The 17,482-nt window shown below is 42.0% G+C and overlaps 1 protein-coding gene across 1 annotated transcript; it reads right to left on the bottom strand.

The window, feature by feature from the left end:
* Nucleotides 1-3,759: 3,759 nt before the first annotated feature.
* LOC138604521 (endonuclease domain-containing 1 protein) lies at nucleotides 3,760-7,222 on the bottom strand. Its single transcript, XM_069676453.1, has 5 exons — nucleotides 7,145-7,222; nucleotides 6,966-7,066; nucleotides 4,644-4,758; nucleotides 4,357-4,513; nucleotides 3,760-4,151 (listed from the first exon to the last, which is right to left on the bottom strand). The coding sequence occupies exons 1-5, from the start codon at nucleotides 7,220-7,222 to the stop codon at nucleotides 3,760-3,762; spliced, it is 843 nt and encodes a 280-aa protein (XP_069532554.1).
* Between the last annotated feature and the right edge of the window lie 10,260 nt (nucleotides 7,223-17,482).

Genomic DNA, 17,482 nt, shown 5'->3' with positions numbered 1-17,482 from the left:
GATGATGAAGTGTTGCTATAAATGGCATCACTGTCTCTGTGTAGTTACATTTAAACGGGTGCTTATAGTATATCAGAGATACCAAGGAAATGATCTTTAATTCTTATCCAACTTTATACTTTACACTAAGCCATCCTTGTAGCCAGATCTAAATATATTTGGTAAACAAACATGCATGACGGACATGTTATCTTGCTGCTTTGCAAGGATCATTTCTAAAGACAGCCCCGGGATCCTCAAATATTGACCTTTGCTGGCTGGATGAACAAGTTTTGTCCATTCGCAGTTAGGGTGTATCTGTTTCAACCCACATGAAGAAACTATTGGCTTAAGTAAACACAGACTGCAGACAGACAGGTTTAGTTAATTCTGTCCAGTGAAGCGTAATGTTCCACTCATAATAGTAAAACACAAAAAGATCGATTCCCAAAATAATTTGGATTCAAATTTTTGTTACTTTTGATTTTTATAAAACATTTTAATCAAGAGTCAGACAGGAAATGTCGACTATAATTCATATTACCTGTTTGACTCTTCAGTCTGGTGAGACAGGTAGAATATTTGCAGTCTGTTTTGACAGTTTCACCGGTCATTCACTGGGTGTAGATTTTATTTAAAGTTTACCTCTACATAAGAACTAGTTTATCTGGTTTGAAAACAGTTTTCTTTTAAACTCTAATCCGCCATAATATTATGTACCTTACTTTTACATATATTTAAATTGGTATTACTCAATTTTCATTGATATTTTCTACCTATAAGGCTGAGCTACCCGAGCGCAAACAGCTGATAATATAACTATTATAATACAACTAACTAGGCCTGGTATCTACCAGAGCTAATATGAATGAGCTATCAGGAAGACTTCTGTGTTGAGTTTCTGTGTTAGCTAAGAACATACATATATTTTATGGTCAATTTCATACTGTATACCCTCATTTATAATAATATAAATCATTCACAAGAAATACTCATTCTTCTGTTTATTCAAACTGTAATATTATGATTTTTAAGCTAACTGACTCTGAAATTATGAATGAGGCAAGCGGAGCGCTATACATTCGCCCTCCATTGACCGTGTGATTTGACTTGTTGTCTTTGTGTGTCAGGTTTCCCAACCCAGCCCAGATCTGCTACATGAATTCCAGCCTCCAGAGCCTGCTCACGCTCGCAGACTTCATCAGAGACGTCAGCAGCCAGGAGGAGGTGTGGAGTCTGATTCCAGAGGCCGAGCTCATAAGGTACAGCAGCCACACACACACACACTGAAAACTCTGAATGCAAACTGATTGTTTCTGTGCATCAAATTAAATCTGTGTGTTTGTACGTTCAGGATGCCCACGAGTTCGTGACCACCGTCCTGGAACAGATGAGGAGCCTGGCTGCACCGCTGCAGGAGGTCGCAGCCTTCATCTGGAGGAACTACAGCTGCTCCGTGGAGAGGAACCTGGTGTTCAAGATGCAGAACACGAGGACATGCAGAAGGTGAAACATATTGCTCATATCTTAAGTGTTGCAATGAAAACAGAAATGTGTTACTTAGATTCATCCACAGATTGGTTTTTGACTCTGTTATTTGTGTGCTGTTAACACATCTTCATCTGTCTCCTGCCTGTTTATATGAACTCAGATGTTTGCATATATATGACAAAGTGACCTGTGATAGAAGCTTCGTCATGTCACTGATGACGCCTCCCCAGCAGGATGCCTTTCCTTCACATGTATGACTACAGTCTACTTGTACACATGTTGTCCCTTTAATGTGCAGGTGTGGCACTGAATCTGTCAGAGAGGAGGACTTCACCAACCTGTCTCTGGACCTGGTTCCTGGAGGGTCTGTGCAGCAGATGCTCCAGGAGTACCAGAATGTAAGAAGCTGGTGTTCAGTCTCATCAGCACCGACTGACATGAAGCCTCAGCCGCTCAAACGTTTCACACTGCTGCTGTTTTTTGTTGTTGTGGGTGTTTTGTTGGTTTGTTGCACAATAACTGACAGCATGTTGTCCCTGCAGGAGACCGAGTTGGAATATAGGTGTGAGTGTGGCGGCCACACATCAGGCCAGCAGTCCACCTTCCTGACTCTGCCCAGGTGAGTGACAGTGTGGAGTTTGGTACGGAGGCACAAGAGAAGAGACAGGAATCATCTGGCAGCATGGAGAAGGAGAACCAGGGTATAAATGCCGCAGCAGGTGCTTAGTAGATTGAAAGCAGGCGTGCGCAGCGAGAGCTCCAGCCACAGCTAGCCAAGTCCAGTCTCTGCAGGGGGAGAAACACAGCGGAGGCCAGTACACAAACACACAGGAAAAAAGAACACTAAAAAAGTACCGGACCACCACATGATGAGCTGTGAGGGGAGGGGGAAACCCTAAATCCAGTTTATGTCAAAGCTCAGACTCGACAGATCCCCCAAACATGGGTCAGACGGTGACGTCGGGTCCTTTGCTAAAAAAAATATTCCCTGTTGGACGCCAAATAGTCTGTAATGGTCCCATTAGACGCTGTCCTTCAAAGTAGGGAAAACAAAGACTTCAATAAGATGAAAATAGTGCAAATGTATTTGTCTTTATCATTTAAATATATATATTTTTGTTTTTATAAAATTATTTGATTGAGAATTTATTTGGTTGTGATCAGGCAGCCAGAGGTTCACACGAGGGACACCTTTTGGTCAGTTAACAATTCAATCTGTGCATCTAACAGTACAAACAGTCACTCTAAATCTACTGGTGTTTATTATTGCACGAGCACATTTTTTTCAGTGAGTAAATCAACATAGTGGAAAACGTTAGCCAACTTTAGGACACCCTGAAGGGCAAAGAAGGGTTGTTGTTGACTTCTTTATGAGTGACCAATTATTATATTTATTAACAAGTTTGGAAATGAGAAAAGTCTTTAGCAATTAGACCCCATCGTGATGTCTTCATGTACTCGTGAGGCCGAAAGCATGATAGGATAACCCTCGATGGAGTCTGGACACTGGTGGTGGTGAAGAAAAGATGCAGGATGAGCTGAGGAGCTGGACTTGGACACTGATGAGATGGATTGGAGATGAACGGGATGGAGGCGGGTCGCAATGATATTCCATTTAAAAAGTAAATTTAGGCTCATTTAAAAATCTTCCAATATCTGTTTTTTTCAGCTTTATATTAAGGTCCTCGAAATAAGCATTAATTAATAGGTAATAAGACCCTTACAAGTCCTCATAAGATGCTTATTAACATTACATATTTGTTATTTAACCTTAATATAAAGCGTTACCGTTTTTGCTTGTGTTGATCAACATCACTGTTCCTCCCTGTGTAAGATCAGCTGCTCCTTTAGCCCTGTGTCAAAAGTTACACTATAAACTCAGACATGGATTCCTGAAACCTAGATGTTGCCTTTACTGTTATCTGGAAGGATTGACTTATATCTTTTTACAAGACAACGAAATGAATCCCATTTATTCATTCATACGCTTTATTACAGTAAATGACAGATAGTGATTCAGCAGGGTTTATATTTCACACACTTGTATTTGCCTTCACTGTCAGTGAAAAAGGCTTTAGTCAACAGTCACATTATCTTCTGCTGTTTATTTTCACTTATCTATGTGTGATACAATAAAGACATTAACGTATGTATTAGACTTAAATGGTAACGTGCACCATGTGGTCAAAGTGTGAAATTGTTTCACCACAATTGAATAGATTAAAAAAAATAGATCAATCAAACATTTAAGCACCAACATTTCATCCCTCATCGTCCTTCCCTTGTCTCTCATGCCCTGCAGTTGTTGTAAAACAGCTCCCCTACTGGCTGATTGGAGAACTGCTGGAGGAATCCTCCCAGTTCATCCACAGCGAGCACCTCCACTCGGTTGTCCTCCGTGTTCCTGGCTGTGGCAGCACCGCTCTGAACGGGTCTGTCGTTGCTGTCCACACAGCAGTAGGCGTTCCACAGGTAGTCTGGGATGTTGACTCGCTTCACATTGTTTTTGATAATCCAGTGGTCTGCTGAGGGAACGGCACCGACCAGCACATAGGCCTTGGAGCACTTTGCCCTGAAAAGGTTGGTGAGCTGGGACTCGTGGATCCTCCAGGCGTTCTGGTTCAGCTTGGGGTTCTGGGGAACCACGTTGGTTAGGGTGAAAGTGGCGTTGCGGCTGGGGACTGAATGAGAGAGGAATGGAGGGTTATATGCAAGAAGATGAACCAAGACATGTCTAACAGTTGACCATCCAAACAGTACCAGGTTTAAACATCTCTTACAGTGAGAGCTTTGATTATCAGAGGTCCCAAACACCCCCCTTGTTGGGCTCAACTGATATCTTTGTCTCGTGTCTACTGCCACCTGCTGACCGTACTTCTCTATTACCTGCATGGTGTCCGTTTGGGTTGAGGTGACCCCGGTCGAAGCCAGAGTGTGTGTAGTCCTCATTCAGAGCCTGTCTCTCTCCTTGGTAGACCCCGGGGTAGTCTTTCCCCAGCCAGTAGCCATCCTTCATCTCTGCTTGCCATGACATTTTAACCAGCTATAAGGCACAACACGCACTTTCAAAGGGTTTCACTGGCTAAATGCAAGCAGCAGTCCTAGTTTAAGACATCAATGCATTCACATTAATACTTTCCACACCGGATATATGCAACAAATGCAACACCAACCTGGGGCTCAACAAACCACCTTTTCTCTCTGCCTCCTCCGTTGCTGGGCTCAAACTGATATGCAGCGTAGACAGCAATGCGATGTGTGGTGTCATACAGTGTGGCAAAGTGGTACCTGGAGGTGCAAAGATTCAGTGTAGTGATTTGGAAACATGAGACGTAGTGAGTAACAAGCAGTGGAGGAACGTAACAGAGTGCATTGATTGTACTGCACTTAAAGCTCCTGAAACAAACTGAAATTAATGGCTCCAGGAAGTCATGAAAGCCATGTTGCGTTCCCGCAAATTCGACCAATCATTCTATTTCCCGGCGTGCGTGAAGTCATTTACGTCACCAAACTTACTTCTTTGACGTTCAAAATATGTTTTAAAAATATGGCGGCTGATCGTTGGGATCCCCCCCTTTCATGAGCTTCCTAATCCGGCCTCAAATTACACTTGATGTCTTCTTGTGATCATTTATCCATGTTTACATGCTAAAACTTTGCACTTCACTTAGCTGCTTTCAAATAGTCATCTCAGTAAGATTGTAATCCCCCTGTTCTCTTATCAATTGTTTTATACTACCGCAGGAGCCGAAATAATGAGTAGCTACAACAGTGTAATTAATGATAATGTGCATTTGCACATGTGGATAGCCTTTAATGTGTATTAGAATTGCAAAATGTGCATTTCATACCTAGTGACTGTAGTATCATTCAGTTTTTACACATTTTATTCAGCGTCTTGTCACAGAAATTGACCGGGAAGTGATGTCAGAAGACAACAGCTCCCTCAGCCAATAGATGGCTTAATCAAAGTTGTTTAGTATGTTAAACGGAGATAAAGCCTCAAATGTCACAACTTGCATTGTAACTTTTTAAAAAAAAATCTGCCATGAAGTCAGACATTTTTGGCTGCAACAATAACGCCAGAGAAATCCTGGAGGGACTGATTAATAGTTACGCCTTTGTGTGACCTACAAAAAGAGCATCAGGAACAAGGTAAGACTTTCTCAGAGTTTGTTCTTAATGCCGGTAACCGCTTTCATCAAGTTGGTTTCAGATTAACAGCATGCAGCCGAAAACAGCCATTCTGGGGCGGCTGTGGCTCAGTGGAGTCGGTCGTCCTTCATTGGGAAGGTTGGTGGTTCGATCCCCAGCTCCCTCAGTCTACATGTTGAAGTGTCCTTTGGCAAAACCCCGAATTGCTCCTGGTGGCATAGCCAAGGGTGCGTGAATGTGGGTGATGTGTTGTGTAAAAGCGCTTTGAGTGGTCGCAAGACTAGAAAAGTGCTGTCCAAGTACAGTCCATTTGCCGTTGACCATGAACAGTGAGTGATACGTTTGACAGTTAAAATACAGCAGGAGGAGATTTGACATCTGGAAACATTACGTGCACATGAACAGGACAAGATTAGCAAAGATGAAGCCTTTTGCCCTGCCAGCACGGGGGGCCAGGATGGACACAAACTAAAAGTTACTCACAGAAGCTTTAAAGTAATAATCTCAAAGATTTACATTTAAATAAATGTCTGTTAAGACACTATTTATCGTCGAATGAGGTAACACAATGGTGATTGAGCCGATGGCCCACTGATGAAAGCCTTTGCATTTGCAGTATTACAGACTGGGTGTCTGTGGCGACACAAGTAGCACCCAGTTAGTGACCAGCAGTGGTTGGTCTGCCAGAGAGAGTAGAGCTAAGCGGCTGCTTTTCCGGTCTCTGCAAGTGTTGCGAGTAAACAGTAATCTGCTATGGCTGAACAAACAAAGAAAAGATGGATGACTACAGATACAACTTCAAAAATAAGTGAAAATCCAAAGAAAAAGAAACAAACTCGACGCTCAGATGAAGGCAAACAGTCTAAATAGGAAAGCGACTGTCAGCGAGGAAAATCATGAGTTATAACCAGAGCCAACCGTGGACGTCACACATGCAGCACTGTCCGGATATCTGGGAAGTGTGCTCCTGCAATTACCACTTTCTAGTCTTCCGACCAGTTACACCACATGCCACATTCACTCACTCATTCATTCACGGATAGCAAAGGCTGCTATGCAAAACTCCAATCAGGAACTAAATACATTTATGCACATTCATACTTGATGGCTATGCCCTCAAAGGCAATTTAGGGGTTCAGTGTCTTGCCCAAGGAGACCGCCAACCTTCCATTTGAGAGACCACCGACTCTAACACAAAGCCACAGCTACTTTACTTCAGCAGAGGATCTGAATATTTCCTCCACTGTTTGCAAGATTATAGCAGATTTTCTGATAATCAAATGATCAACTTAAAATGAACTTTAGAAAACACTAGGTCCCACTTTGTACCCTTTCCTTACCTGTTGACAAAGCGCTGACAGAGACGGGCAGCCCCGGGTGTAGAAGCCCCCCACTCTGGCACCTTCTCTTTATAGAAGTACTTCATGCATTCTGGCACATCCTGGGATACAATTACCAGTTAATTAAGCTACTTCAATTCAATACACACACAAGTTTTTGAATAAACTGCATCACAAACCTCAAAACGTTCCACAACATCCGCATGAGCAGAGAAGAAGAGCGAGACAAAAGCGCACAAAGTCACCAAGGTTTGCATCTCGGTATCAAGGATTCTTGACGACCCTATAGAGTAAATAAAACGTAATATAATAACACAAACAAAGCAGTCAGGGCATGAATACTGCGAGAGCCTCGGCCTGCATGCACGTGGAGGAGGATCAGTCTGTTTGTACCATCTGTGTTTGAATGTTTGTGTTTCCACTCACCTGCTGAAGCACCTGTTTGCTGCCACGGTCCGTCCTGAGCGCACACTGGCTTTTATATATGTGACTCCTCTTCACCTTTCACCTCGTCCGTCCTCTGACCCACTGTGGACACGTGACATTTTTGTGTGGGATGAACCAGAATTAGATCCCCGCGTGTGGATGACCAAGAGTGTGAAAATGACACAAAGGATACAGAAAGTGTCAATAGAAGTGCAAAGTCCTTGTGGAATTGTGCAAGATATGAGACGACAGCCTTTATATAAACAGGACTAGTTCATGTGTCATCACTATGGCAGCAAAAACAGACACATGCAATGAATGGATAATCCACCAAAGGGCAGAATATCAGACACAGAGGACCTTTGGATGAGACATCAAAAATGGAGGTCATCAGTCTGTGACCCTCACTTGGTTTTGCACCCATATTTTTTGCCAGTTTCGAAAAAGTTAAGGCGGGAAAACATTCAAACTGTTCCTGATACTTCAAGAGCAATACTTATTGGATTGAAGCCCTGTCGCCCTTTTGCTGCCAAAACAGCCCTGACCCGTCGAGGCATGGACTCCACTACACCTCTGAAGGTGTGCTGAGGTATCTGGCACCAAGACCTTAGCAGCAGATCCTTTAAAATCCTGGAAGTTGCGAGGTGGGGCCTCCATGGATCGGACTTGTTTGTCAACACCTTGCACAGATGCTCAATTGGATTGAGTGGGGAATATGGAGGCCAAGTCAACACCTTGAACAACACCGTGTTCCTCAAACCATTCCTGAACCGTGTTTGCGGTGTTGCAGGGCGCATTATCCCGCTGAAAGAGGCCCGCTGCCATTAGGGAATAATGTTTCCATGAAGTGGTGTACTTGGTGTGCAACAATGTTCAGGTAGGTGTCAAAGTAACTTCCACATGAACGGCAGAACCTCCGCCGGCTTGCCTTCTTCCTATAGTGCATCCTGGTGCCATGTCTTCCCCAAGTAAGAGACGCACATGCACCCAGCCATCCACATGATGTAAAAAAATGGTGTGAAATTGTGTGTGACAAATTATCAAATAAAATACAGCAGGTGTTTAGATGGCATAATTGGCCATATTTATAGTGGAAACTGACATATTTATAGCCTATTGCTTTTTGCATACTCAACCTGCTGTATTGCAATAATGGAAGAGTTTGAAGTTTGAAGAAATGTTCTGTAGGCGTGTGGTACATTTTTGTGAGGGGTGATATCATCAAAAACAAAGTTTGTTGTGTATGCTTTTATTTATTTAAGACACACATGATGTAACCAGTGAATTATCACAGTCCCTCCTCTGTGATGCAAGTATGTGAGTGTTTATTTCAGGCTTCTTAGTAAGAGTGATGCACGGCGCCGCAGTGCTTAGCGCTGTTGCCTCACAGGAGTGCTTGGTGAGTTTTAGTTCCCCCCTCCCCCCTTGCCCTCTCTGTCTCTGTCAACACACCTGCTCTTGATCTGCAATCAACACACCTGCCTGCCATCCAGCAATCACGAGCTCCTACAAGAACCCTGCACTGACTGCCGGTCCCTGCCAGGTTGTTGCGCCATACACGGTTTGTTTATGTTCTGCAAGGCAATCTCAAGTTTGGCCTTTTTTCCTGCCTGTAATACATACCTGTTTGTTAGCCTGCGTGCCGGCTGCCTTTACTTCCACCTGTTCTGCTTGTCTCCAGTACCTCCATTTTGCCAGCCTGCCCAGCCACTTACTAAGCCCGTCTGCCAGCCAACCACCTCCTGGATCACTCCATCACTCCCCAGCCCAGGACCCCCAGTGGCTACTCCTTCACTGTCCCCTGCCAGCTTTATTAAATAAAACACCTTACCTGTTGTAGTCTGCATCCGGGTTCAGTTGTCACAGAAAATAAGCCTTACACAAACCAAAGACTGTACAAAGGATTTGATGAATACTTGCACTTTATCATTGATATAAAGTAATTGCAAGTAGCTCCACCTTTCCCAGCTGTAATATTTAGTAATTTCTGCATTAATATATGAATAACAGACATTATAATGAAACAAATAAGCCATTCTGAATAAGAAGTACCTTCATGTTTGGTACTTTAGGTGAAGTACGTCTTCCACCATACGGCCTACGTTCCCACCTCACACCCAAAGACTAAAGGGGACCGAGCATTTGCTTCTCAGGCTCCTCGGCTGAACCCCGACTTGCTACATCAGTATCTTCTTTTAAATCACTTCTAGACTTTCTTGTTGTTTTCATGTTTTATTGTCTCTTTCACAAGCTGGGTTTGCATGCACACTTTTTTGTCATTGTGATAGAAATCATTCCAATTAAGCTTTCAGGTCAACTGTTTAGTGGGGTGTGATCCATTATGATCTGGTGTTTATGCATTTAATCGGAGAGATGCGCACGTTATGCATTCTGATTCATATGAGATCTAACGTCTGATCAGCGCAGTAGTTGCCGTTGTTTTGTTGCTGTTAAGGTGTGAGCGTGAATCAACAGCATGACACCGTCAACGTGTTAATATTAAGGTCTCTTAATGTTGAATTTAAAATATGCTCTCTGAGGTTGTCAAGTGTAACTTGCAGCGAACTTGCCGTCATCTTGTGAAACGTACATCACCGCACATTTACGTTAAGACGGAGGGAATGCGCAGAAGAACGCAGTCCGGACGTATTGTTTACATGCTACAATTTTTCACTTGATCGGTTCATGAAAAGGTTTAAGCCAACCCTCTGCAGCCCATTGAAATTTCAATCGGTTTTTTTCTGACTGAGGTGTTTATATGGAGGATTTTTATTCAGTTTAGGCTTTTAAACCGATTATAATCGGTATATTAGGCTCCATGAAAACTCAGCTAATGTTTTAAGTTCCTCTTTTATCCAGTACGTCTTCCTGTTTTATTCCTACACATTACAAAATAAATAAACTTCATTACCATTATTATAACTGTGCAAAATGAAATGAAATCAAACACATTTCCGGAATGTTTTGGAACAAAAGTAATTTTCCACAGTGACTGTTGGTCAGACACTGTGAGTCGCAGCCACAGCAGGTGGTGGTTTTTGGTCCTCTAAGCGTTAACGGGCGTTTCAGTGCATTTTATTCGTCACTGCATTGACTCAAGTTCAAAACAAGCTCTGATGCTCATTCCTGTTCCTGGATATCAGCTCCTGAGTTATTTCAGACATGTGAATTTTGTGGTTTCACTCACAATCTCCTGCAGCAGGAGCGTTAGGTTAGGTAACACTCACATATCTGTCCATGTGTCATTTTTCCCACGAGCACAGCACAGGCTCACATGTCGACTCCTCACAGCTCTCCTTACATCCACCTACTGTAAATGTGACAGTTCCTGAAGGAATCTATGTTTCATATGCTCCACGTGTCCAGTGAGGTCAGGAGGTCATGTTCAGCGACAGAACACAACTCCAGCCACTTCTGAGATTAGGCTCTGTGCATGCAAATCAAGTGCCAGTGAAATAAGATGCTTTGTTATAAATTTCTGTTCGATAGTTTGTATACACAGATCAGTCATAACATAATGACCACCTGCCTAATATTGTGAAGGTTGCCCTTTTGCTACCAAAACAGCCCTGACCTGTTGAGGCATGGGCTCCACTACACCTCTGAAGGTGTGCTGAGGTATCCAGCACCAAGACGTGAGCAGCAGATCTTTGTAGGGATAATTTCGGATTTTTTTGAAGTGGGCTTGTATATCAATAAGTGACTATCAGAGGTGGAAAAAGTACACACATTCTAAACTTAAGTAGAAGTACAGACTTTACTCAAGTAAAAGCAAGAAAGTACAGGCTTTGAAATGTACTTAAGTACAAAAGTGAAAAGTATTCCTCTGCAGGACATTTTACCGACCACTTCTGTGCAAAGCTAACTAAACCTCACAATAATAAAAATAATGATAATAATAATTCAAAGACAGTTAAACTTAAACATTCGAGTTTAAAATGAAATAAAACTATATACTGCCAATAATGAACATTAACTTTGTTCTAGAGTTGTAACAACACCAGGATTTTAAACTTCAGCAACACACGATACCTCTTTTGATAACTGAAAAAAGTCCTCGGCACACTAGGATAGTTCTCTTTGTGTATTATCACTGGACACTGTCGGAACAGAATGATAAAGACTGAACCAAACTGAGGTCCCAAATGAGCATCTTGATCATTTTTTACAGGTTTGAAATCACTCTTGATGTTGGGAGGGTAGCGTGCAGAGACCAAAATAAAAATAACGGGCCTTTTTTTGAGAATGTAAGGAGTCGAAAGTACAGATTTTTGTGTTCAAATGTAGGGAGTAAAAGTTAAAAGTTAAAAATAAATACTTAAGTAACGTACAGATACAGTAAGTACTTCCTTACCTCCCACCTCTGCTGACTATATACAATAACAGTCAGCGCTGCCCCTGTTAGGAGAAGCCAGCAAGAGTTACTACACGGAAGCTAAGCTAAGCACCGCTCCAGATGGGGTCAGGAGTACCACGTACCTTAGTCACTTAGTCCTACCATAGCCACTTAGTCCTACATATAAATGGACTGTACTTGGATAACGCTTTTCTAGTCTTTGCGACCACTCAAAGCTGCTTTTACACTACATGTCACATTCACCCATTCACACACTGATGGCAGAGGCTGCTACGTAAAGTGCCCAACTGTCAATCAGATATCACATTCATACCCGTTGGCTATGCCACCGGGAGCAATTTGGGGTTCAGTGTCTTGCCCAAGGACACTTCAACATGTAGACTGAGGGAGCTGGGGATCGAACCACCAACCTTCCAAATGAAGGACGACCGACTCCACTGAGCCACAGCCACCCCAGAATGGCTGTTGTCGGCTGCATGCTGTTAATCTGAAACCAACTTGATGAAAGCGGTTACCGGCATTAAAAAAAAAAATTGAGAAAGTCTTATCTTGTTGCTGACGCTCTTTTTGTAGGTCACATAAAGTCGTTACTGAGGGAGCTGGGGATCAAACCTCTGACCTTCCAATTGAAAGACGACCAACTCTACCACTGAGCCACAGCCGCATATAAACAATCTGTGGTTCTCTTTAAACTTCCACTGTCTCCTTGCAACATGAGAAGCCACCTAAACTGAGGTGGATGCTGCACTGTAGCTGCCATTGGGTTCCCCTGCAGGCAGTAGTGAGGTATATAAAGTAGTTATGTATTAAGTAGTTGTCAATCAGAATCTGTTTAAATAAAATATTGTCCCACTGAAGGTTGAATAATATTAAACTAGCATGAAGCCACAGTTGGCGGTGGCTGGAAAGAAAACACAGAGAACATGAGGGATGAGATAAAGAGAGTGCAGCTTTATTTAATCAGCCTTGTATTTTCCCATTACTCTGCTGACATTCACTCACATTAACCAATCAGCATCCCTCCGTACATGACTGCATTACAGTGTGCGCTGTTATAAGTGAGTTTGCTCTGAGGCACTGCTTTATTATAAAGGGGAATAAATATATGTAGAAATTAATGAAAGGCTGTCCGTCTGATTTCAAAAGTAAATCAGTCCCTCCAGGAAGTTAGATGTTGCGATCATCCTATTTTCCCATGTGAAGTCACTTACGTCACCAAGTGACTCCTTTAATATTCAAAGTACTGATCCCTTTAGGTCTGCATTGTTGTCTAAACATCGGGGGACATCTTTACTGTTTCTTTAATATATTTCAAACCCTGCAGGTTGAAGATGTACTCTCTTTTCACAGTGGAGCAGACAGCTGCGCCGTTATAACGCAGCTCTGGTAAGATCATCTCACTTTTATGAGCTACCTATTCGGCCTCCAACTACAGAGTCCTGTGGAGACTTTTTACGCTCGATCCATAATAATAAGTCCATCAATCAATGTCTTTTGTGTTGGAAACTATTAACCGTCTACTCCAGCGAGGCACCGAATCCCCCAACTGCTCAGGGTGCATGTCCATGTGCAGCCCCCTCACTCTGACATCTCTCCATTAATGCATGTCCATAGGTTCCTGTGTGTGCATGTCTGTGTTTTCGGGCCTATGTTTGTGTAACATGTTTGCAGCAGAGTGAAAAACATAGAATTTCCCCTCAAGTTATACAGTGTGTCTTCTTCTTCTTCTTCTTCTTCATCCATGAATAACATTGAATGTGGACATGCAGGGGAAATTAGCCTTTCATGGCCATTGACTTCAGTTTTATTCAGTTGTTTTTGGAGTACTGACACAGAAAAGGACAAACAGCCTGCCAGCCAATAAATGTCTTTGTATCTGTGTTTTTCCCCACAGTGTTAAACAGAAAGCAAAAATTGGAACTTGCATTGCAACTTTTTAAAAAAAGAGATTTTTGGCTGCAACAATCACAGAAAAAGCTCACCAAATCCTGGAGGGGCTAATAAATATTAGGACAAGGAAGACAAGGCAGCCAAACTAAAGGCTTTGGTAATAAATGATAATTGAACAGAAACAATAATTAATTATTTATAACAAGAAATTATTGTTATTCAAAAACTGAAGTTGTTGAAATCAAATAAATAAACCATGTATAAAATCATGGGGAACAATGGGCATTGCAGTTTTTATTAATTAAGTTTATGAAGAGAATTCCTTCTGGCTATCATACAACTTCTGACACCAGCTTCAGTTACACTTTTTAATATCATTATGTTCACTATCATGAGAAATATTACTTTTCAGTTTCAGAAGCTGTATGTGCAATATGACTTAACCCTCCTGTCATGTTCCTTTATCCCCCCTTATTTTGGTGTTCCCGCTCAAACTTGACCGTCCAGTCTGTTTTAACTGCTCTTACATGAACACAAAAACCATTAATCATCACCAAACACCTTTTTACGCTGTAAACAATGTCTCAGACTACTGGTTTACATGATCAACTGCAGTGAATATACAAAGAATAGACATTCTATTCCAAAATCCATCGATGTGTTCCATGTCTGAGACATCCTCCTCTATCTCTTCAACTTCCATCTCCTCTTCATCTGGTTCAAAAAATAGGTCCAGTTGTTCAGTGTGAAATGTGTGGTTCATGTAATGTTTGGGTGTGAATGGGGATGTTTTCCATCTGATGGAATCTAGTGTTACCCATTCATTTACTATATGGCGGACCGGGAACACCACAGGTGTTACAAAGTTGACTAAACCACTGAAATATCAATGAGAGTGGTGATCAGCAATTTGATATGTTCACATGCCTAGCGTGGAGGATATCATAAGACCTCGAGGCAATCAATTGTAAAACACAATATTTATGATTGATGAAAGTTGTAGATCGGTCAAATTTGTCCCGAACACGACAGGAGGGTTAAACTTTCACTCTCTAGTACAACCTGACTTTTTATCACTATAGTGTACAATTACATTTGATTTCCTGTGCTATCTTTACATTCATCATCTGATGCAAGTCTAAGAAGTCTAAGAACTTATCTTCATGTACACGTGTCTTTCTGATTGTGTGATGTTGCACAGGTAAAGTAGGTAATATCTTATTTATTCGTCCATCCATCCTTTATCTATACCACCTATACTGTTCAGGGTCGCAGGGGAGCTGGAGCCTATCCCAGCTGTCATTGGGCAAGTTGCAGGGTACACCCTTGACTGATCGCCAGTCAATCACAGGGCTGACACATAGAGACAGACAACTTTTTACACTCACATTCACACCTACAAGCATGTCTTTGGACTGTGGGAGGAAGCTGTGAGTAAGATAAGATAAGATAAAACTTTATTAATCCCCAAGGAAATGACAGTGCCAGATAGTTCAAGCTGCAAACAACAACTCAAATATAAGAGATGTAGAAAAGTATTACTGCACATGGTGAACATCATATAACCTGAAAGTTTTATTGCACATGATATCAGAAGGTGCATACGGTGATAAAAAGTCCCTTCATGCTCCATGTGAAGGGAGCCCAAGCCGCATGCACGGGGAGAACATGCAAACTCCACACAGAAAGGCCCCCTTCGTCCTGAACAGGATATGAACCAGGAACCTTCTAGCTGTGAGGTAACAGCACTAACCACTGTACCACTGTGCAGCCCTCATATAGACTTTATATTTAATATTTAACTTACATTGGTTTAGCTGAGTGGTTAAATTCGGCAGAGGCCACAGTCCTCGATGCGGTGGCCCTGGGCTTGACTCCCACCCTCGGCCCTTTGACGCTTGTCATTCCTCATTCTCTCGTCCCCTGTTTTCAACACTCTCCACTGTCTGCTCCATAAAAAGGCATAACAAGCCTAAAAGAATCTTGTAAAGAAAAAAACAAGATATTTTACTTATATTCTCTTATTTTGAAGTGTAATTTAGGAGAAATCTGGTGCTTAAATTTCCTTCCAGGTTAATAAAGTTCTATCTTGTGTTATTTTCATGTGTTTGATTGTGTGATGTTGCACAGGTAAAGTAGGTAATATCTCATTAATTCTTGTGTTGTTGCTGAAGTCGGCCTCTAGGTTGCACTGTTGCATCATAATTCCAAGTTCACCTTTTGAGGTCTGTTTCTTCTACTGAACACTATTGCAATGCAGATTATTCACGTGTTCATCTACCTGGAAAATACTCATTCTGCAAACTGATGATCCAATCATTGACAGGCAGCACTCAAAACAATAGACGACTTCAAAGCCACGAAGCACCTTCAAAGTGAGGATCGTGGCGGATAATCATTAAACGTGGTGCTCTGAATGACAAGAGAACATATTGAACCGCCACTATGATGGATTTTAGTGACGTCTTTTATGTTTTTGATTTGGCCCAGACGTTAATTTGAGTGGACTGCGTCTTTAATTGACTTGAGTAGCGCTTTGTCGCTTAAAAAGATCACAGGGACTTTGGTTCCCCAGACACAGATTCAGTCTAATCCTTGACTCAAAAGCATCCTCAGTCGCTGTCTGTCAATGAGAGGGAACCCAGCGTGGTTCAACAGGAAGCAGTGTGCGTGAGACAGTGTAGACCAGCACGCCAGAATCTCTGAGGTTTTTTTCAACTCGACCTTCTAGACTCTGTGAGTCTAGGAAACCTCAAGCTTTGATTCACATTGATCCTGGTCACTTGATTGATCAGCTGGTTAGAATGTAAATTTGATGGTTAATTGCCTTTGGGCTCTCTGGTTATATTGATCCAATGCTGCTAATGAAGATTATTGTTGTTGGGAGCCTGTATGTTAAATGGTCAGCTTTTTAATTTGTCGCTGGATGTGGACTACGATTCATTCATTTACATTAACCCTGATGTTCTGTTCAGGAGACATCAGGCCCTCTTTAAACGCTCAAAAACGATGTTGTGTGACCGTGATACTAGAACTACTTTAAGACCAGCTCCAGTCATGTTTATGTTTAAGACATATAAAATGCTCTGCTTTAAATAGTATGTTTTTTTGTGCAAAATTTGTTTAATTACCTTGTAAAAATTAGTGTTGGGACCAAGTCATCTTTGCTCCAGTCCCAAGTAAGTCTCAAGTCGTTTGGTCCAAGTCTCAAGCAAGTCTCGAGTCATTTTTTTCTTGGGCAAGTCAAGTCAAGTCACAGGTTATGTCAAGTCAAGTTGAGTCGAGTCCTTAGTTAAGGCAAGTCAAGTCCCAAGTCAAGTCACTTTTTTTCCACCCAAGATCCAGCACTCTTACCTGTAGTATCCGCTCTTTATAAAGAGAAAAGACAAGGTATTAGCAGCCCGTCTAATAATGATATTATTGGCCAATTTATATAACCTGTTCAAAAAGTATGACAATGAATTGTATCTGTATTATCTTGGCACAGACGCAGCCATGATGATGGTCTGCTCTGACACAGTACTGAGTAGTAACAAGTATGACTGATGAGGATTCTCTTTGGGGAAAAAACATCAGGTAGCGGGGCTCTTTGATGTTGCGTGTTGCCATAGCGAGGAGTTTGACTCACAGCCAGTCATCCAATCATGACACATACCGGGGAGCTTTTTGAGTGGTCCAATCATGATTCCCAGTTTGCGCTGCGTACATACTTGATAGTTAGACAGAAACTTGACAACATTGAATTTTAACAGCTAACATTCAATCTTATGAACACACGCAAGTCATTCGAGTCATCATGCCTCAAGTCGAGTCTCAAGTCATTTATGTTTTGTGAAGTCAAGTC

Source organism: Semicossyphus pulcher, unplaced genomic scaffold (genome assembly GCF_022749685.1).
Source record: "Semicossyphus pulcher isolate SPU_LCO1_2020_fin unplaced genomic scaffold, fSemPul1.0.p SCAF_26, whole genome shotgun sequence".
NCBI lineage: Eukaryota > Metazoa > Chordata > Actinopteri > Labriformes > Labridae > Semicossyphus > Semicossyphus pulcher.
This window is presented reverse-complemented; position numbering and strand designations above follow the sequence as displayed.